Source organism: Salvelinus namaycush, chromosome 4 (genome assembly GCF_016432855.1).
Source record: "Salvelinus namaycush isolate Seneca chromosome 4, SaNama_1.0, whole genome shotgun sequence".
NCBI classification, from domain to species: Eukaryota; Metazoa; Chordata; class Actinopteri; order Salmoniformes; family Salmonidae; genus Salvelinus; species Salvelinus namaycush.
Window position 1 is genome coordinate 54,245,225 of NC_052310.1, and position 20,895 is coordinate 54,266,119.

The 20,895-nt window shown below is 43.8% G+C and overlaps 1 protein-coding gene across 1 annotated transcript; it reads right to left on the reverse strand.

Moving 5' to 3' along the window:
• Positions 1-12,122: 12,122 nt before the first annotated feature.
• Positions 12,123-18,153, reverse strand: LOC120046618 (40S ribosomal protein S24). The gene is made up of 5 exons (XM_038992001.1): positions 18,085-18,153; positions 16,071-16,136; positions 15,638-15,847; positions 15,273-15,386; positions 12,123-12,210 (listed from the first exon to the last, which is right to left on the reverse strand). Exons 1-5 carry the CDS (start codon positions 18,085-18,087, stop codon positions 12,208-12,210), a joined length of 396 nt encoding a protein of 131 aa, XP_038847929.1. The 5' UTR covers positions 18,088-18,153; the 3' UTR covers positions 12,123-12,207.
• Between the last annotated feature and the right edge of the window lie 2,742 nt (positions 18,154-20,895).

Genomic DNA, 20,895 nt, shown 5'->3' on the forward strand with positions numbered 1-20,895 from the left:
TGTGGCGGGCCGGGCACTTGCAGGCTGACGGCGGTCGTCAGTTGAACTGCGTTTCCTTTGACACATTGGTGCAGCTGGCGGACGGGTGTTAAGAGCGCGGTTTGGCGGGTCATGTTTTGGAGAATGCATGACTCAACCTTCCCCTCTCCCAAGCCTGTTTGGGAGTTGCAGCAATGAGACAAGATCGTAATTGGATATCATGAAATTGGGGAGAAAAAGGCAGTAAAATATAAAAATCGCAGCCTTAACGTTCTGCAATGCGAAATTTCAATGCTTGTTTAGTTTGACCAATATAAGCAGCCCTGCAGATGCAAGGGATTAAAGTGAGCAATAACAAATTAGTCTCTGCCTTTTTTTGTTGAGTGCTCCAACTCCTTTTTACCTCGAATTAGTCCTTTTGGAAGTTTTTCTTGGTAAGCCATTCTCATGATTTTTGTCATTGTTGTTGAACACCCCTCCTTTCCTTTGTTTTCTTGGTAATCCATTCTCTTGGGTGGCTGGAGTCTTTGACAATTTTACGGCCTTCCTCGAGTGGTATAAAGGTCCTGGATGGCAGGGAGCTCAGCCCCAGTGATGTACTGGGCTGTACGCATTACCCTCTGTAGCGCGTTATGGTCGGATGCCAAGCAGGTGCATAACCAAGTGGTGATGCAGCCAATCAAGAAGCTCTCAATGGTGCAGCTGTATAGCATTTTGAGGATCTGAGGGCCCATGCCAAATCTTTTCAGCCCCCTGAGGGTGAAGAGGTGTCGTCGTGCCTTCTTCACGACTGTGTTGGTGTGTCTGCACCATGATAGGTCCTTAGCATACCACCCTGCAACCCACTGCTGGCTTGCTTCTGAAGCCAAGTAGGGTTGGTTCTCTCGGTCCCTGGATGGGAGACCAGATGCTGCTGGAAGTGGTGTTGGAGGGCCAGTAGGAGGTCTAAAAAAATATCCCAATGCCCCAGGGCAGTGATTGGGAACATTGCCCTGTGTAGGGTGCTCTCTTTCAGATGGGACGTTAAATGGGTGTCCTGACTCTCTGTGGTCACTGAAGATCCCATGGCACTTATTGTAAGAGTAGGGGTGTTAACCCCAGTGTCCAGCCTAAATTCCCAATCTGTCCCTCATACTGTCACCTAATCATCCCCAGCTTACAATTGTCTTATTCATCCCCCTCCTCTCCCCTGTAACTATTCCCCAGGTTGTTATTGTAAATTAGAAGGTGCTCTTAGACAACTTACCTGGTAAAATAAGGGTAAAATAAAAGTGATGTGGACACTGAGGAAATTGAAGCTCTGGACCTGCTCCACTACAGCCCTGTGGAAGGGGGTGTGATCGGCCTTCTGTTTCCTGTAGTCCACAATTAGCTCCTTTGTCTTGAGAGGATGTTGGCCTGGCACCACACTGCCAGGTCTCTGACCTCCTCCCTATAGGCTGTCTGTGATCAGGCCTACCACCGACGTATCATCTGCAAACATAATGATGGTGTTGAAGTCGTGCGTGGGTGAACTGTTAGTACTGGTGTGGACTAAGCACGCATCTCTGAGGAGCCCCGTGTTGAGCGTCAGCACAGTGGATGTGTTGTTGCCTAACCTTACCACCTGGGGGAGGCCTTTCAGGAAGTCCAGGATCCAGTTGCAGAGGGAGGTGTTTTGTCCCAGGGTCCTTAGCTTAGTGATGAGCATGGAGGGCACTATGGTGTTGAACACTGAGTTGTAGTCAATGAACAGCATTCTCATGTAAGTTTTCCTTTTGTCCAAGTGGGAAAGGGCAGTGTGGAGTGCAATAGAGATTACGTCATCTGAGGATCAGTTGGGTCGGTATGCAAATTGGAGTGGGTCCAGGGAGTCTGGGATGATTGTGTTGATGTGACGCATGACCAGCCTTTCAAAGCATTTCATGGCTACAGATGTGAGTGCTACGGGGCGATAGTAATTTAGACAGGTTACCTTGGCGTTATTGGGCACAGGGACAATGGTGGTCTGCTTGAAACATGCAGGTATTACAGACTGGGTCTGGGAGAGGTTGAAAATATCAGTGAAGACCCTTGCCAGCTGGTTAGCACATGTTCTGAGTACACGTCCAGGTAATCAGTCTGGTCCTGCAGCCTTGTCAATGTTAACCTTTTTAAAAGGTCTTACTCACATCGGCTACGGAGAGCATGATCGCACAGTCATCTGGAACAGCTGGTGCTGTCATTCATGGCTCAGTGTTGCTAACATTGAGGTGAGCTTAGAAGGCATTTAGCTCGTCTGGTAGGCTTGTGTCACTGGGCAGCTCGCGGCTGAGTTTCCCTTTGTAATCTGTGATAGTTTGCAAGCCGTGCCACATCCGACGAGCTTCAGAGACGATTCGATCTTAGTCCTGTATTAACGCTTTGCCTGTTTGATGGTTTGTCGGAGGGCGTAGCAGGATTTTTTATTAGCGTCCAGATTAGTGTTGCGCACCTTGAAACAAAAGCTCTACTCTTTAGCTCACTGCGGATGTTGCCTGTAATCCATGGCTTCTAGTTGGGATATGTCCGTACGGTCATTGTGGGGACGACATCATCGATGCACTTATTAATTAAGCCGGGGGACTGATGTGTTAAACTCCTCAATACCATTGGATGAATCCCAGAACATATTCCAGTCTGTGCTAGAAACAGTCCTGTAGCTTAGCATCCGCTTCATCGGACCACTTCTGTATTGAGCGCATCACTGGTACTTCCTGTTTGAGGTTTTGCTTGTAAGCAGGAATCAGGAGGATACAGTTATGGTCAGATTTACCAAACGGAGGGCGAGGGAGAGCTTTTTATGCGTCTCTGCGTATGGAGTAAATGCAGAAATTAGGTAAAACAGATTTCAGTTTTCCTACATTAAAATCACCAGCCACTAGGAGCGCTGCCTCTGGGTGAGCATTTTCTTGTTTGTTTATGGCCCTACACAGCTTGTTGAGTGAGGTTTTAGTGCCAGCATCGGTTTGTGGTCCCTACAGGTCGTTTTCCTCTCTCCCATTTTCAGAGAGGATAAACTGCAGCCCGATGGCACACGCACACGCACATAAAACAGAGAGAGTGAGAAATAGAGAAGGAGAGAGAGAGAGAGAGAGAGAGAGAGAGAGAGAGAGAGAGAGAGAGAGAGAGAGAGAGAGAGAGAGAGAGAGAGAGAGAGAGAGAGAGAGAAAAGAGACACACACCACTCACATACATCCAGAACCACACACACACCGGCCCTGATGGAGGTTGTGAATGATATCTGGCCTGAGGTGTGGTGGGGATGATTAGGATTCACACCAAACTCAGCTTGCCCTCAATAGCAAATCACATCCCTAGTGCTCTGGGGCCACAGAAGAGGGGATCAGCTTACATATCAGCTCCTAGCAACTGCCAGCTGTACTGTACTGAAGAGTATAGCTGCATCTCAAATGGCACCTTTTTACCTATAAGTGCACAACTTTTGACCAAAAGCCCATAGCGCTCTGGTCAAAAGTAGTGTACTATGTAGAGAATAGTGTACATTTGCGATGCAGAGTATCTGTCTGCTTCTGGGACTGATACTACTGCTGGTGGGACTGATAGGCTGATGCAGGACTGCAGGATGAGCAGAGATAATCCGTTGACTGAGGGGAACTCAACAGCGGTAGGTTACCTTATTATAAAATACACCACTACTACACTATTAGAAATTACTGTTGTCATTTAGCTACAGTCCAAAATATGTGCACTGTTCTGACAAGAGTGACTTTACAATTAATTGTACAATCATTCATTTAATCATTTGTTGGGATCAAGCCTGGCCTGATAAATCCAAGTACATCCTGTGTCTAATAAACACACAATGGAAGGATAACAGCTCTATTTAGACACACACCAGCACCTAAGCCACATCCAAAAGAAGTACATTTGACAGATGCCTTTCTCCAACATTGTCTAATGTCTCATGTAGTGAGAGAATGAAGACCTCTGGAAAACATTTTAATGAAACTCTCTCTCTTTATATTGCTTGTGTTCTGTTGGCCCCTGGAGGCCTTTGGCGCAGCTCCGCCATCTGGTGCTGGGGGCCCAGTGAGGCAGAAAAAAGGCCCAGATGACAGAGACCATATCCCAGCCCAGACTCCTGCATCAGCCCCCTCTCTACGTCCCTGCACCCCTCTTTCTCTACGTCCCTGCACCCCTCTTTCTCTACGTCCCTGCACCCCTCTTTCTCTCTACGTCCCTGCACCCCTCTTTCTCTCTACCTCCCTGTATGCCCCCCTCTCAACCTCCCTGAATGCCTCTCTCTCTCCTGCATCCCTCTCTACCTCCGTACATCCCTCTCTCTCTATCTTTTTACCAGGGGAGAAGTTAAAGAGCAGTCAGATAGAGGGAGAGAGGGAGGGAGGGACAGACAGACAGCGTGAGACAGAGGGCTGTTTAATATGCAGCACCAGAGAGAGGGATGCAAGGAGAGAGATAGGGAGGGGGAGAGAGAGAGGGGTGCAGGGAGGCAGAGGGAGAGAGATGGAGGTAGAGATGAAGAGTGTGAGGTAGTGAGGAAGAGAATGTGCAGGGACGAAAAGAGACATGCAGGGAGGTAGAGAATGTGAGAAGCAAGGAGAGAAAGAGAGAGAGAGGGGCAGAGAGAGAGAAAGAGAGAGAGAGAAAGGGAGGGGGCAGAGACAGAGATATGCTCCTGGGAAAGAGTGACAGAGAAAGGGCTGCTGCCTGACTGGATGGCTGCATAGATGAGCCTCATTTCCCAACACCATCTGTTACCAGTCCCTGCGCGGCCACGCAGTCGTGGGTGAACAGGGAGTACAGGAGGGGACTAAGCACGCACCCCTGAGGGGCCCCTTCACTGGAACTTTCTGTTTGAGCTTTTGCTTGTAAGCAAGAATCAGGAGGATAGAGTTATGGTCAGATTTGCCAAATGGTGGGCGAGGGAGAGCTGTGTATGCATTTCTGTGTGTGGAGTAAAGGTGATCTAGAGGGGGTTTTTGCCTTTAGTTGCACACGTGACATGCCGGTAGAAATGAGGTAAGACGGATTTCAGTTTTCCTGCATTAAAATCACTGGCCACTATGAGTGCCGCCTCTATATGAGCATTTTTTGTTTGCTTGTGGCCCTATACAGCTCGTTGAATGCGGTCTTAGTACCAGCATCGGTTTGTGGTGGTAAATAGACGGCTACAAAAAATATAGATGAAAACGCTCTTTGTAAATAGTATGATCCACAGCTTATCATGAGGTATTCTAACTCAGGCGAGCAGAACCTCAAGACTTCCTTAATATTAGAGATTGCGCACCAGCTGTTGTTAACAAAGATACACACACACCCTCCCTTGTGCTAAAACACACAAAATAGCACATTTAGTCAGGAGCCCGTAAAACGGCTGCTGTGCAACTGAGCTCCATTCTAAAGATACTGTTTATTATCTGTAACTTTATTCCTCGTTATATGTACATACAATACATCAAATCTAATTTCATTCGTCACATACACATATTTAGCAGATCTTATTGCGGGTGTAGCGAAATGCTTGTGTTCCTAGCTCCAACAGTGTAGTAGTATCTAACAAATCACAACAATACACAAATATAAAAGTAAAAGAATGGAATTAAGAAATATATAAATATTAGATTGAGCAGTGTCGGAGTGGCATTGACTAGAATACAGTAGAATAGAATACACCCTATAAGATGAGTAAAGCAGTTTGTAAACATTATTAAAGTGACTAGTGTTCCATTATTAAAGCTGCTAGTGATTCCATGTCTATGTATATAGGGCAGCAGCCTCTAAGGTGCAGGGTTGAGTAACCAGACGGTAGCCGGCTAGTGATTGATATTTAACAGTCTGAAAAGTATGTGGACACCTGCTCATCGAACATTTCATTACAAAATCATGGGCATTAATATGGAGTTGGTCCCCCCTTTGCTACTATAACAGCCTCCACTCTTCTGGGAAGGCTTTCCACTAGATGTTGGAACATTGCTGCGGGGACTTGCTTCCATTCAGCCACAAGAACATTAGTGAGGCTGGACACTGATGTTGGCCGATTAGGCCTGCCTTGCAGTCGGCATTCCAATTCATCCCAAAGGTGTTTGATGTGGTTGAGGTCAGGGATCTGTACAGGCCATTCAAGTTCTTCCACACTGATCTCGACAAACCATTTCTGTATGGACCTCGCTTTGTGCATGCTGAAACAGGAAAGGGCCTTCCCCAAACTGTTGCCACAAAGTTGGAAGCACAGAATCGTCTAGAATGTCATTGTATGCTGTAGCGTTAAGATTTCCCTGTCACTGGAACTAAGGGGTCTAGCCCGAACAATGAAAAACAGCCCCAGACCATTATACTTACTCCACCAAACTTTACAGTTGCCACTATTCATTCGGGCAGGTAGCATTCTCCTGGCATCCGCCAAAACCAGATTTGTCCGTCGGACTGCCAGATGGTGAAGAGTGATTCATCACTCCAGAGAATGAGTTTCCACTGCTCCAGAGCCCTTGGCGGCGAGCTTTACACCACTCCAGTCGACACTTGGCATTGCACATGGTGATCCTAGGCTTGTGTGTGGCTGCATTTCACTGTTCGTCTACACCTGTTGTTTACGAAGCATGTGACGAATAAAATTAAATGTTTGAGCTGAAAGCTCCACTTATGTCGAACTTCCCACTGCCACACAGGCAGAACACAGCAGAGACACCGTGCATAACTAATGAGTCTACATGTGGTCATGTACTCTCCTTCTCTCTCTCCCTCTCTCTATTTGTTCTTCCACTCAGTCTCTTCTGTCTCTCTTCACCCCTTTCTCTCCCTCTTCTCTCTCTCTCTTTGTCTTTCTTTGCTTTCTCTCTCTCCATCGTACAGCAGCTCACAGTCTTCACCCACCCACTCAGTGTCAACCCGACGCTGTGATTTAAACAGTGGGCATAACCCAACACTTTAGCAGTACACAGCTGAGATAAATGAAGCTGCCAACCTGTTTGTAGGTCACCCAGTAAGACTAAAGTCTGTGTTGTACTGCCTTGTGGAAAAGCATGTACATACAGAGGTATTACAGAGTTTGATGTAACATTGTGGCTATATAGGAGCCTGTTGTTAATGGAATTAGTCTGATGAAGTAGTTTATTGTGTAAAGAGGATGTAAAGATATTTTACACGGTTACATGGTCTCTTGTGCTTTCTATGAGTTTGAATTGAGATCCAGGTTTCATATTCATAAAGCATCTTGAGGGATGATCTAGGATCAGGTCCCCCATGTGCATATAATCATATCAATGATGATCTAAAGGCAAAACTGGTCCTAGATCTGAACTCTTTCTCTGAGACGCTGTATGAATACAGGCCCTGATTCACAGACTTTGTTTAATCTGGTTGGACAGCATTTATTGAAGATTAGCCCACATAGGGGAAGCCATGGTGACCTACTGGGAATTCTGGGAAGGAAATTCAGTGCTCAGAAAATGTGTCAATGACTGTGCCTCCAAGACACTGTTTCTTCTCTCCACACACAGACACACACACACACACACACACACACACACACACACACACACACACACACACACACACACACACACACACACACACACACACACACACACACACACATTTCTTTTCTCCACACATCTCAGAGGACCAGACAGTAGGGGAGGACACTTTACTTGGAGAGTTGTCTGGATGGCCTACATTCAGAGTTTGTTAAGGCGTGAAAGTGTGTCAAATCCCTGGGTTCGAGACCAAAAATACAACCTTGTGGTTGAGTGCAGTCCCTAGGTGCAATGGTATTATTTTAAAGCCTGGCATGCAAGGATAGGTGTAGGACGATACAGGTTGATCATGCTGTTGGAAATATACTATCCGCTTACAACCTTTAGATAACTTGAATAGATTCCATTAGATCAACATTTAGTTGAGGCACAATGTAAAACTTTTAATTAAGTCAATTGTAGTAACTCTCTTTAGGTGGGAAAATACATTTCATATTTCACTAAAGAACAATGAGAGAGAGAGAGAGAGAGAGAGAGAGAGAGAGAGAGAGAGAGAGAGAGAGAGAGAGAGAGAGAGAGAAAGAGAGAGAGAGAGAGAGAGAGAGAGAGAGAGAGAGAGAGAGAGAGAGAGAGAGAGAGAGAGAACTCGGCCTAAACATCAGCGCCACATGTAACTTCCACAAAGCTGTGAAAGATCTGAGAGACAAGGCAGGAAGGGCCTATGCCATCAAACGGAACACCAAATAATGCATGCAGAGCAGAATTAGGTACCCGCTAATACCAAAATCCAGAAAAGAGCCGTTAAATTCTACAACCACCTAAAAGGAAGCAATTCCCAAACCTTCCATAACAAAGCCATCACCTACAAGCTGGTCCTGGGGCTCTGTTCACAACACAAACAGACACCACAGAGCCCCAGGACAGCAACACAATTAGACCCAACCAAATCATGAGAAAACAAAAATATAATTACTTGACACATTGGAAAGAATTAACAAAAAAACAGAGCAAACTAGAATGCTATTTGGCCCTAAACAGAGAGTACACAGTGGCAGAATACCTGACCACTGTGACTGACCCAAATTTAAGGAAAGCTTTGACTATGTACTTCCTAACCTCCTGCCATATTAGAGACACATATTTCCCTCAGATTACACAGATCCACAAAGAATTTGAAAACAAACCCAATTTTAATAAACTCCCATATGCTGTTGCCATCACAGCAGCAAGATTTGTGACCTGTTGCTACAAGGAAAGTGAAGAACAAACACAATAACCCATATTTATGTTTATTTATTTTCCCTTTTGTACTTTAACTATTTGCACATAATATGACATTTGAAATGTCTCTATTATTTTTGAACTTTTGAAAGTGTCATGTTTACTGTAAAAAATGTATTGTTTATTTCACTTTTGTTTATTATCTATTTGTAACCTTTATTTAAGTAGGCAAGTCAGTTAAGAACAAATTCTTATTTACAATGACGGCCTAGGAACAGTGGGTTAACTGCCTTGTTCAGGGGCAGAACGACAGATTTTCACCTTGTCAGCTCGGGGATTCCATCTAGCAACCTTTCGGTTACGGGCCCAACACTCTAACCACTAGGCTACCTGCCACCCCATTTCACTTGCTTTGGCAATGTAAACATATGTTTCCCATGCCAATAAAGCCCTTAAATTGACATTGAATTGAATTGAGAGCGAGAGAGACATTGATCCCCCCGGTACTATAATCACTTTATTTAGATTCTCCTTCTCTCTCTCCCAGGGTATTTCAATACAACTTACACCAAAAAGGTCACACTAAAACAAAGGAGATGTGTTCTGTTCCAAAGACTGGCTACGTCCCAAATTGTACCCTTTTCCCTATATAGTGCATTACTTTTGGCCAGAGCTCCAAGTCACTGACAAGGATGATAATCCACAGTAACACATCGCTCAGACCAGACAAATGGCATATTTTCCAATTTACACAATACACTGAATGAAAACTAAGAGGGACAGACAGGGCGTCAAGTCAAATGACTGCAGTCAGACAGAGCGTTACCAATCAGCAGTTTACACGTCTCACCTCGCTTCTCCTCCTATGTCTGTCTGTTGTGCAGCCGCCACAGACCCAGGGTGCATCTCAAGTCTAGCACGGCTAGCATGGCTTCTTCCCCTCATCTCTTCTCCTTATGGCTTCCTCTCTACTCCATCTGGCTTCCTTTCCTCGTCTCCTCTCCCTCTGCATTTATCCATAAACAAAGGAATGGGGAAAGCAATATAGTGGAAGCCTACTGGGAAGAAAAGGAGACAAGAGAAGGAGATTAAGGACAGGAGGCAACTTTAGACTATAGAGTGGTACCTCTCCCAAGTGTGTCAAACTGTGGGTGACTGTGCTGTTGCTCAATATATTATTGACTGAGGCTTCAGAAAATTGCTGCAGTGACACTGTGGATGTAGGTATTTCTTCGTACCACAACCCTGCCCCCATTCTGTCCTTTCTCTGCTATTCCTGAGGATTGCCATGCATATTGAATCAGGCCTGCAGCTGGGAGGGTGTGTTTGTGTGTGTCTTTTACAAAGTATCAACACTTGACAGATAGGGAAAGAGAGCTCTCGTGTGGCAACTTCTGTTACTACAACCTGTGCGTGTTATCAACGCCAACCGCTCTACGTTAGTGTTTCTCAATCCATTCCTAGCCTGGCTAGGGTTTGCACATTTATGTGCTAGCCAAGCACTATAATTCAACTCATCGAGGGCTGGGTAAGCACAAAAACGGGTATCCTGTTAGCATCCCACAGGAATGGATTGCACACCTCTATTACAAACCACTAAACACAGGAGTTCTACTAGGTCTATGATCAAATCAGTTTGCACTGCATCTTTTGGCTCGTTCAAATACATTAAAATCCGCTTTACAAGTGCCTTTGTAACTGGGCCCACACTAGTCTTTGTAAGGTGGATGTTATAACGATAATTATTATGCGCTGCCATCGGTAGTAGGGGCATCTGCTTAGACAATAAACATTGGCGGTTTCCCAAATGTAATGCAATGCAAACCTCGGAGGTCCTGAGGGGATATGTGTCACTAACTGCACTGATTATGTGCATATTTGATTAGTGTTTACTGCTATGCTAATGATGAAAGTAAATTCAATGCCTCCAAAGAGAAGTCTGTTGGGTCATTCAGTCTCATAATGCTGTCTAGCTCCACTCAATGTGTGTGGTGCCAGAAGACGTCCAGGGTGCCCTCTCATGTTTAATTAACTGCAAATCATATTCTTCACCTTTTTGTTGAAATTACGAAAATGTAAGTGGTTGGGTGCTGGTTAGAAAATGGTATCCTGTTGAAATAACCTGATTATCTGCTAGTCACTAACTGTTACTTTATGTACTGGTTGATGTATATCGTGTTTGCCAGTTAGGTAGCGAAGGTCTGGGCGCTCCTGTTTTCATAACTACCCAGTTATACCAAAGCTAGCATCGTTAAACTAGCCTGATATAACAAGATCATGTTGTTTCACGTCACTTGTCAAATTGATTTTAAAAAGTGCAGAGCGGATTAAATATAAATGTACAGGTTGCATCTCTGTGTTGACGCAGTCTCTGTATCGTAGCAGCATCAGTTTGGCTTTGAACACCACAATAGGGTGTCGCCCAAGGTCACACAGAGGTTTTTCGCAGTCTGGAAGGACATAACAATGGAGTTTGTCAACAGTGATGGAGGTCTAGGAGCTGGCAAGCTTCCCCCAGGAACGAATAGAAGTGCAATATTGTTTAGCTTGAGGTGGTGGGCCAACATCAGAGCGGAGATGTCTGCCAGGCCAGCCACACAGAAATCCTACCTGCAAGAGTTGAGTGCCATCAGCGTAAGTTATGAGGCTGAGGTTGTGATAGAAGGACCAGGTGAGTTTGTGTACAGAGAACCAAAGGGGAGCTAGTAACCTTAGACAGCAGCAGTAAGGTGCCAGGTATGATGCCAACAAAAAGAGTGCATAGCCGGAGACGATTCCGCGTGAGTTGCAGTAGTCTGCATCGTAGCACCATTGGTTCGGCTCTGAACTCACACCACTTCATTTAAGTCTTATCGTTGTGAGAAAATGCATCAGAAATATTCAGGTCATACGCACTTAATGTCTACAAAGAGAAAAACACAGGACCGGCGTATGAGACTATCACAGGCTATACACAACACACCTCAGTAATTCACCATTTAATGTATTCGGTAACGTTGGTATTCACACTGTTTTAATGGGAACACCATTCAACATTTTTTAAAGGATAATATAGCCATAGTCAACAATACAGACGTCTGGTCAGGAGGCCTTTAATGCAAGATGCGCTCAAATTAAGGGGATGTATTGATTGGTTCTCAAATGTTTTTCTTGGTGGATTTGAAAAACCAACAGTTGTGTAATGCAAGGGGCGGCGCGTGGCTGTTTGCGCGAGAAGACGTAAAAGCACAGCCACCTTCCTAATTGACGTATCATGCCACTGCATCAAAACAGCCTTTCCAGACTGAAGTCAGGGGGATTTAAGACTTTGGTATGAGGTATGCGCCAGACTACCAATATCCCAAAAACGACTTTGAACATAAACATATTCAAGCACACTGCAAATGTAATAGTGTACAGATAAAAATGTCAAATATATATGCTTTTCAATCCAGGACATGTAGAGAAAATTACAAAAACAGGACAGTATGACTTTTTTCACCCTAAGTTTTTTTATTCGATGACAATATACAAGAACATCTTGAGCACGAGGAACATCCCTGATTCTCCAGGCTCACTGTAGGGAAACACAGAGGAAGAGAAGTTAGTTCACCTGCAAAACAGAAATTCACCATCTCCACTTACAACAACTCTACTCAAGGGAGGGGGGCGCAACTCAACTAGAGGAAGAGGGGTAATTGGGCTGAGGGTCCGAAGGGTAATAGTTTTGAAATTGGGAACAGATGCATTTGCTAGAGATGGAGCTCAACCTACATGTTTTTTTATTTTTTTTAAAATAGTAAATGCATCCAAATGAAAACTGCAATATTACAGTGTAACTGACATTTTTCAGCTCAGTGAAGAATTTATTGGGCAGTGGAGTATAAAATAATATTGAAGTATATATCAAAGTACAGTAGAAGTCAGAAGTTTACATATACATTTAAACTCAGTTTTTCACAATTCCTAACATTTAATCCTAGTAAAAATTCCATCTTGGGTCAGTTAGGATCACCACTTTAATTTAAGAATGTGAAATGTCAGAATAAATAGTAGAGAATTATTTATTTTCACTTGTATTTCTTTCATCACATTCCCAGTGGGTCAGAAGTTTACATACACTCAATTAGTATTTGGTAGCATTGCCTTTAAACTTGTTTAACTTGGGTCAAATGTTTTGGGTAGCCTTCCACAAGCTTCCCAGATTAAGTTGGGTGAATTTTGGCCCATTCCTCCTGAGAGCTGGTGTAACTGAGTCAGGTTTGTAGGCCTCCTTGCTCGCACACGCTTTTTCAGTTTTGCCCACACATTTTCTATATGATTGATGTCATGTCAGGGCTTTGTGATGGCCACTCCAATACCTTGACTTTGTTGTCCTTAAGCTATTTTTCGTTTCCTCCAGCATCTTCACAAGAGAGAACGCATCTCCTTCGTCAGCTGCGTGGTCCCATGGTGTTTATACTTGCGTACTATTGTTTGTACAGATGAACGTGGTACCTTCAGGCATTTGGTAATTGCTCCCAAGGATGAACCAGACTTGTGGAGGTCTACAATTGTTTTTCTGAGGTCTTGGCTGATTTCTTTCGATTTTCCCACGATGTCAAGCAAAGAGGCACTGAGTTTGAAGGTAGGCCTTGAAATACATCCACAGGTACACCTTCAATTGACTCAAATCATGTCAATTAGCCTATCAGAAGCTTCTAAAGCCATGACATAATTTTCTGGAATTTTCCAAGCTGTTTAAAGGCACAGTCAACTTAGTGTATGTAAACTTCTGACCCACTGGAATTGTGATACAGTGAATTATAAGTGAAAAAAATCTGTCTGTAAACAATTGTCGGAAAAATGACTTGTGTCATGCACAAAGTAGATGTCCTAACCGACTTGCCAAAACTATAGTTTGTTAACAATAAATTTGTGTAGTGGTTGAAAAACAAGTTTTAATGACCCCAACCTAAGTGTATATAAACTTCTGACTTCAACTGTATATTGTATTAAATGAAACTAGGAACTTTAACATTTCAGAGAAAAGTCATGAGTAGGCATGTGGTTCAGTTGTCCCACATCGAGACATTGGGCTATAAATTATTATCCTAGACATGCTTTAATAAACAACCACCAAAGGTCACCGCTCATAATGCATGTTAGCATAACTGTACTGAGCGTTTGATCAATACATAGTCATAATAAAATAGTTTAATAGGAGAATAAGAATGGATAATCGTTTAGAAGCAATTAAATCGTTTTGTTGTTGTTGATATGACGTTAGTTGATATTATAATATTTGTTCGAGAATAAGTACCACCAGCCAGGGTAAGTTTAGGAGTTTGGGGAAAAAGGGGGATGGAAGATGGGTTGAAGTAGTAAGGATGCGTGCTTGTAGATAAGGTTGTTGGAAGACTACAGGTGAGATCTCTACAGGTGAGGTACCAAGAGAAGATTCAATGTGCAATTCAACACAATATAGCACACCATGCCCTGTTTTCTTTATACCTGTAACAGACACCTCATTTCTGTAAAAAAAAAATCCATGGGAGGCAAAATAAAAGGCAAAAGGATGAAAAACGTTACGTTAAACTTTTACTTAAAATAATTCACACTCCTATAGTAGATCTCTGAATGGCATAAGATTTGAGCCATAGATGAATTTCATTCAGTTGGGGCCCAATTCCACCCAGGAAAATAATACAAAGTCAAAACTGAATGCTGAGCACCAGATGCGGACATGTCAATAAATGCACACAAATGCAGCTTCTAGATACGTCCCTCAATACATTCCTGCAGGATCCCTGGGGATGCACATCTGTGTTTTAGCCCAGCACTGAGACTTGATTAGTTGAATTATGCGTGTTAGTGCTGGGCTAAAACAAAAATGTGTACTGCATTGGGGCCCTCAAGGAATGAATTGAGAAATTGCTCTAGTTCCTAGTCTTTCAGAGATCCACTAGGCAACATACTGTTGAGTCTTAAGACCACACTATACGGTTCAACCTGGGATCTAAACCACTATTAGTGCTCAGTTCACACTCGCCAACATTAGTGTCATGAGTTAGAATGAGCAGCTAAGTATCAACTGGTAGGTACCTGAACTGAAACCCAATGTGGATGTTAGATAAATCCACATGGAAAAAGGCACCATAGCTTTTTTGGTTATATAATGGGAAAATTGGGATGAAGTCTAACAGGAGTTAGCTAGGAACATCACTCCTAAGTAGTAGTATCTGCACACAGCAGTTAGTCTACTGATGAAAACATCATTTACCTTCTACAGTCCCGAAGAACAGTAGATAAGAGAAGATGACAATGTATATTAAAACAGTAAGAACGTATAAATAAAGACAGCACTAACAGACTTGGGAAGAAGGAAAGATATGCATGTAATTAATGATTAACTAATACGAAATAAGTGAAACTTGGGGTGCGTTTCAATAGTCTCAAGACGTTCCCTCTTCCCTCTATCTGCACTGATGTGAATTTCGCTTGGGTGAATGCAGCCATCCAGTATTATGCATTCACCAACTCTGCTGATTTACAGTGCAGATGAAGGAGAATAAAAGGAGCTACTGTAAAAATGTGACTATTGAAATGCACCCACCCTCGAACAAGAGGAATGTACCATAGGGAGAATGGCCACATTACCTTTTTGCCAGCAGCGCCCACACTGGCTTTCTTGGTGCCTCGTACTTTCTTCATTCTGTTCTTGCGTTCCTTGCGCTGTTTTCTGGAGGACTTCTTCTTCTCATAGAGACCGTGCTGTGAGAACAGAGAAAACCAAACATTTTAACCAAACAGCACTGCTTCCATTGTGTTATCTTTCCATTATTCAGCATCAATGTGGGTATCACTGGCAGACAGTAATTGATAATGATGGGACTCATAGAAACTATGTACAGACGTGGTGTCATACAAATAGAGAATATTGCCTAAAAACAGCTATATCCATTCAATTGGTGCTTTCCACAAGCAAAGCCCCACTTGTTTCCATTTTCCCAGCATCTACTTACCCTGGCCAGTCTGTGCTTGGGCTCGTTTTTCTTAGCGTAGTCGAGAGAGTCGTAGACCATGGCGAAGCCCGTCGTCTTGCCGCCACCAAACTGGGTCCTGAAGCCGAAGACGAACACAACGTCAGGGGTGGTCTTGTACATTTTGGCCAGCTTCTCCCGGATCTCAGTCTTGGGGACTGTGGCTTTGCCCGGATGGAGGACATCGACAACCTGGAAGCGGAGACAATGGACAAAAGTTTAAGACCACGCAGCACTAGAAAAATAAGCACACTGGTGATCTTGATGCGTCCTAACTTTTAACAGATCATTTAATCAATAGACCATCAGGGCAGATCATGACGGTCTTTTGATCTACTGATAGAGGTCAGCTGAACACTCAGTATGAAGAGATGTTTTGTTGGTATACAGTGGTAGGAAAAACATTTAGGCTTACCATTTGCTTCCTCTGAAGCAGCCGGTTTGTCATGAACTTCCGGGTTCTGACTGTCACTGTGTCGTTCTGAAAGTAGATGGGGAACAGAGTTTAGGGACCCTACACACATCTAGATACTATACACACACGTAGCAAGACAAGTAGTATACATCAACACAAGTATTTAAACAAGACGTTGGCTTTGTCAGGTAGCAAGTTAGTTAGCAGGCCATAAAGAAAAGTTACTTGTTGCATTACAATTACACATCAGATCACAAATCAACTGTTACTCTAACAGTGAAATGCTTAATTACGGGCCCTTCACAACAATGCAGAGAAAGAAGAGGGAAAAAATTGAAACGCAATAAAAAGGTAAAACAATTAGTAACAATAACGTGGCTATATACACACACGATAACAGCACCGAGTTGATGTGTAAGGGTACGAGGCAGTTGAGGTAGATATATACATATAACTAGGAATTAAGTGCCTAGGCAACAGGATAAACAGAGCATGTGATGAGTCAAAAAAGTTACTGCAAAAAGGATCAATGCAGATAGTTAAATAGTTTACCAAATAGTTACCCGGACTAACTATTTAGCAGTCTTATGGCTTAAGGTTAGAAGCTGTTCAGGGTCCTGTTAGTTTCAGACTTGGTGCATCGGCACCTTTTGCCATGCGATAACAGAGAACAGTCTATTACTTGAGTGGCTGGAGTGACAATTTTCAGGGCCTTGCTCTGACACAGCCTGGTATAGAGGTCCTGGATGAGTTTGGCGCCAGTGATGTACTGGGCTGTACGCACTACTCTCTGTAGCGCCTTGTAGTAGGATGCCAAGCAGTTGCTATACCAAGCGCTGATGCAGCCAGTCAAGATGCTCTCAATAGTGCAGCTGTATAACTTTGAGGATCTGAGGGCCCATGCCAATTCCTTTCAGCCTCCTGAGCGGGAAAAGGCTTTGTCGTGCCCTCTTTACAACTGTCTTGGTATGTGGACCACGATAGATCCTTAATGATGTGGACAGAGGAACTTAAAGCTCTCGACCCGCTACACTACAGCCCAGTCGATATGAATGGGGGTGTGCATGGCCCTCCATTTCCTGTAGTCTACGATCAGCTCGTGTCAAGCTGATATTGAGGGAGCGGTTGTTCTCCTGGCAGTATCTGACTATCCCTATAGGCTGTCTCATCATTGATCAGGCCTACCACCGTCATGTCATCAAACGTATCATGCCATGCAACAAGAGGTAGCTAGCGAACTACATTACTTGGATTTAACTACCTACACAAGTAACATTTAGTAGCTAGTTAGATACACGAGTGACAGGTCCAATATATACTTTTGAGGACAGTCCTAAACCAAATCATACCGACAGGTTACTGAATCAATAACTAACATCCTGGCTATCTACTGTAGCCAACCAAGGCAAGTTAACTAGCTAACTTAGCTTCCATCTACTCAAATCATGTAAACGAACCACTTCAAACACCGGAGCACTTCTGGACAGATTGACTACAAGGTACACGACAGAAACCATGCATTTGTGGTAACTTAGCGTTAGTTATCTTGTCGGAACTAGCTAGGTAGTTTTCAGAATCCTAATACCACTTTACAAGTGACATACTGTGCCAGAGGCTCACTAGCCACAGCAGTCGAAGACACCTTGCTAGCACATACTTTAGCATGTAGCTAGCCACATTGCCTATGCTGGCCAAATAATACTATTATACAAGACTGGACAAAACCACAATGTAGCCGCCAACACGTAGTAGTGGAAAATAAGAAGCCATGTGCTACAAAACTTTTACTGAATGGTTTGTACAACTGAACAGGTCCAACAGCCGAGCGCTCGGCTAGGCCACCGAAATTCATCAGTTCATAAAAGACTAAAAACTACTTTTACCATTTCAATATTCTAATATTCCTACAGGGATGGCTTATAAATGTATTTGGACTTCGTGATTTTAACAACGATGAGAGGATGGTGACGATAAACAAAGGATTTAATTCTAGATTTTATGCCACAAGACTCACCATCTTGACATCAGCCTCTCAGGGACGAGGAAAAGGAGGAAGGACCCGATGCCGGCCAACCAAACGCCTGAATGGAAGCCGTGCGACCTGAATACTTGCCTGAATAAAAGTAAATTCAAATTATTTGAGAGACCACATATGGAAATAGAACGTGTCGTTTTTGTATTTTTTATGTATTATTTTTTTCAAGTGTATATGACTTTAGAGCAACGTCACTCAATCAAATAAATGCCCATGTAATTTTGGCAAAACACATGAATGTATTCAATACAGTATGAATAACATGTTTGTTCATTACAAATGTATTAACTGATGACATTTTATTCATCTAGCAGGTACACAATCATGCCCTGATGCCCTTTTTCCAAAAGTAGCCCACCACAGTATTATACAGTATGTATGTTTATGTATAATTTTGTTTATTATTGAACGACGTAAGTATTTTTATTCACATGGTTCATGGAAATGGACGGTAGTAGACAAAACATAGAGCGCAATTTTTGAATTTGTATTTTTAGGGATCCCCATAAGCTGTTGCCAAAGCAGCAGCTATGCTTCCTGGAGTCCAAACACATTAATTAAGGCACTTACATATAAAACAAAATATAAAACAGTACATTATATAACATTTTTACACCACTACATATCTACAATACAAAATGTATAATACCACCATACAACAATATACGTGTGTGTGGAGTGTGTATGCTAGCGCTTGTGTGCGCCTCTTCACAGTTCCTGCTGTTCCATAAGGTGTAATTCCTACCGGTACCGCTAGATGTCAGTAAAGTAGCGTCAATGACAGCCTGGTCAAAGATTTATTTAACCTTTATTTAACTAGGCAAGTCAGTTAAGAACACATTCCTATTTACAATGACGGCCTATCCCGGCCAATCCCTTCCCTAACCCGTACGACGCTGGGGCAATTGTGCGCCACCCTATGGGACTCCCGATCACGAGCGGTTGTGATACAGCCCGGGATCAAACCAAATCAAATTGTATTAGTCACATGCGTCGAATACAACAGGTGTATTACAGTGAAATGCTTACTTACGAGCCCCTAACCAACAATGCAGTTAAAAATAATCACACGAATAAGAATAATAATTAAAAAGTAACAAGTAATTAAAGAGCAGCAGTAAAATAACAATAGTGAGACTATATACAGGGGGGTACTGGTACAGAGTCAATGTGCGTTGGAACTAGTTAGTCGAGGTAATTGAGGTAATATGTACATGCAGGTAGAGTTATTAAAGTGACTATGCATTGATGATAACAACAGACTAGCAGGGTTGTAAAGGAGGAGGGGGGGGGGGGGGCAATGCATATAGTCTGGATAGCCATTTGGTTAGATGTTCAGGAGTCTTATGGCTTGGGGGTAAAAACTGTTGAGAAGCCTTTTTGTCCTAGACTTGGCACTCCGGTACCGCTTGCCATGCGGTAGTAGAGAGAACAGTCTATGACTAGGGTGGCTGGAGTCTTTGACAATTTTAGGGCCTTCCTCTGACACCGCCTGGTGTAGAGGTCCTGGATGGCAGGCAGTTTAGCCCCAGTGATGTACTGGGCCGTGCGCACTACCCTCTGTAGTGATTTGCGGACAGAGAACGAGCAATTGCCGTACCAGGCAGTGATGCAACCAGTCAGGATGCTCTCGATGTTTCAGCTGTAGAACCTTTTGAGGATCTCAGGACCCATGCCAAATCTTTTTAGTTTCCTGAGGGGGAATAGGCTTTGTCGTGCCCTCTTCATGATTGTCTTGGTGTGTTTGGACCATTCTAGTTTGTTGTTGATGTGGACACCAAAGAACTTGAAGCTCTCAACCTGCTCCACTACAGCCCCGTTGATGAGAATGGGGGCGTGCTCGGTCCTCCTTTTCCTGTAGTCCACAATCATCTCCTTAGTCTTGGTTACGTTGAGGGATAGGTTGTTATTCTGGCACCACCCGGCCAGGTCTCTGACCTCCTCCCTATAGCCTGTCTTGTCGTTGTCGGTGATCAGGCCTACCACTGTTGTGTCGTCTGCAAACTTAATGATGGTGTTGGAGTCGTGCCTGGCCATGCAGTCGTGGGTGAACAGGGAGTACAGGAGGGGACTGAGCTCCAGTGTTGAAGATCAGGTGGCAGATGTGTTGCTACCTACCCTCACCACCTGGGGGCGGCAAGTCAGTAAGTCCAGGATCCAGTTGCAGAGGGAGGTGTTTAGTCCCAGGATCCTTAGCTTAGTGATGAGCTTTGAGGGTACTATGGTGTTGAACGCTGAGCTGTAGTCAATGAATAGCATTCTCACATAAGTGTTCCTTTTGTCCAAGTGGGAAAGGGCAGCGTGGAGTGCAATAGAGATTGCATCATCTGTGGATCTGTTTGGGCAGTATGCGAATTGGAATAAGGGTTTTTCTAGGGTCTAGGGTTTTTGGAATAATGGTGTTGATGTGAGCGATTACCAACCTTTCAAAGCACTTCATGGCTACGGACGTGAGTGCTACGGGTCTCTAGTCATTTAGGCAGGTTGCCTTTGTGTTCTTCGGCAGAGGGACTATGGTGGTCTGCTTGAAACATGTTGGTATTACAAACTCAATCAGGGACATGTTGAAAATGTCATTGAAGACACCTGCCAGTTGGTCAGCACATGCCTGGAGCACACGTCCTGGTAATCCGTCTGGCCCTGCAGCCTTGTGTATGTTGACCTGTTTAAAGGTCTTACTCACGTCGGCTACGGAGCGCGTGATCACACAGTCGTCCGGAACAGCTGATGCTCTCATGCATGCCTCAGTGTTGCTTGCCTCGAAGCGAGCATAGAAGTGATTTAGCTTGT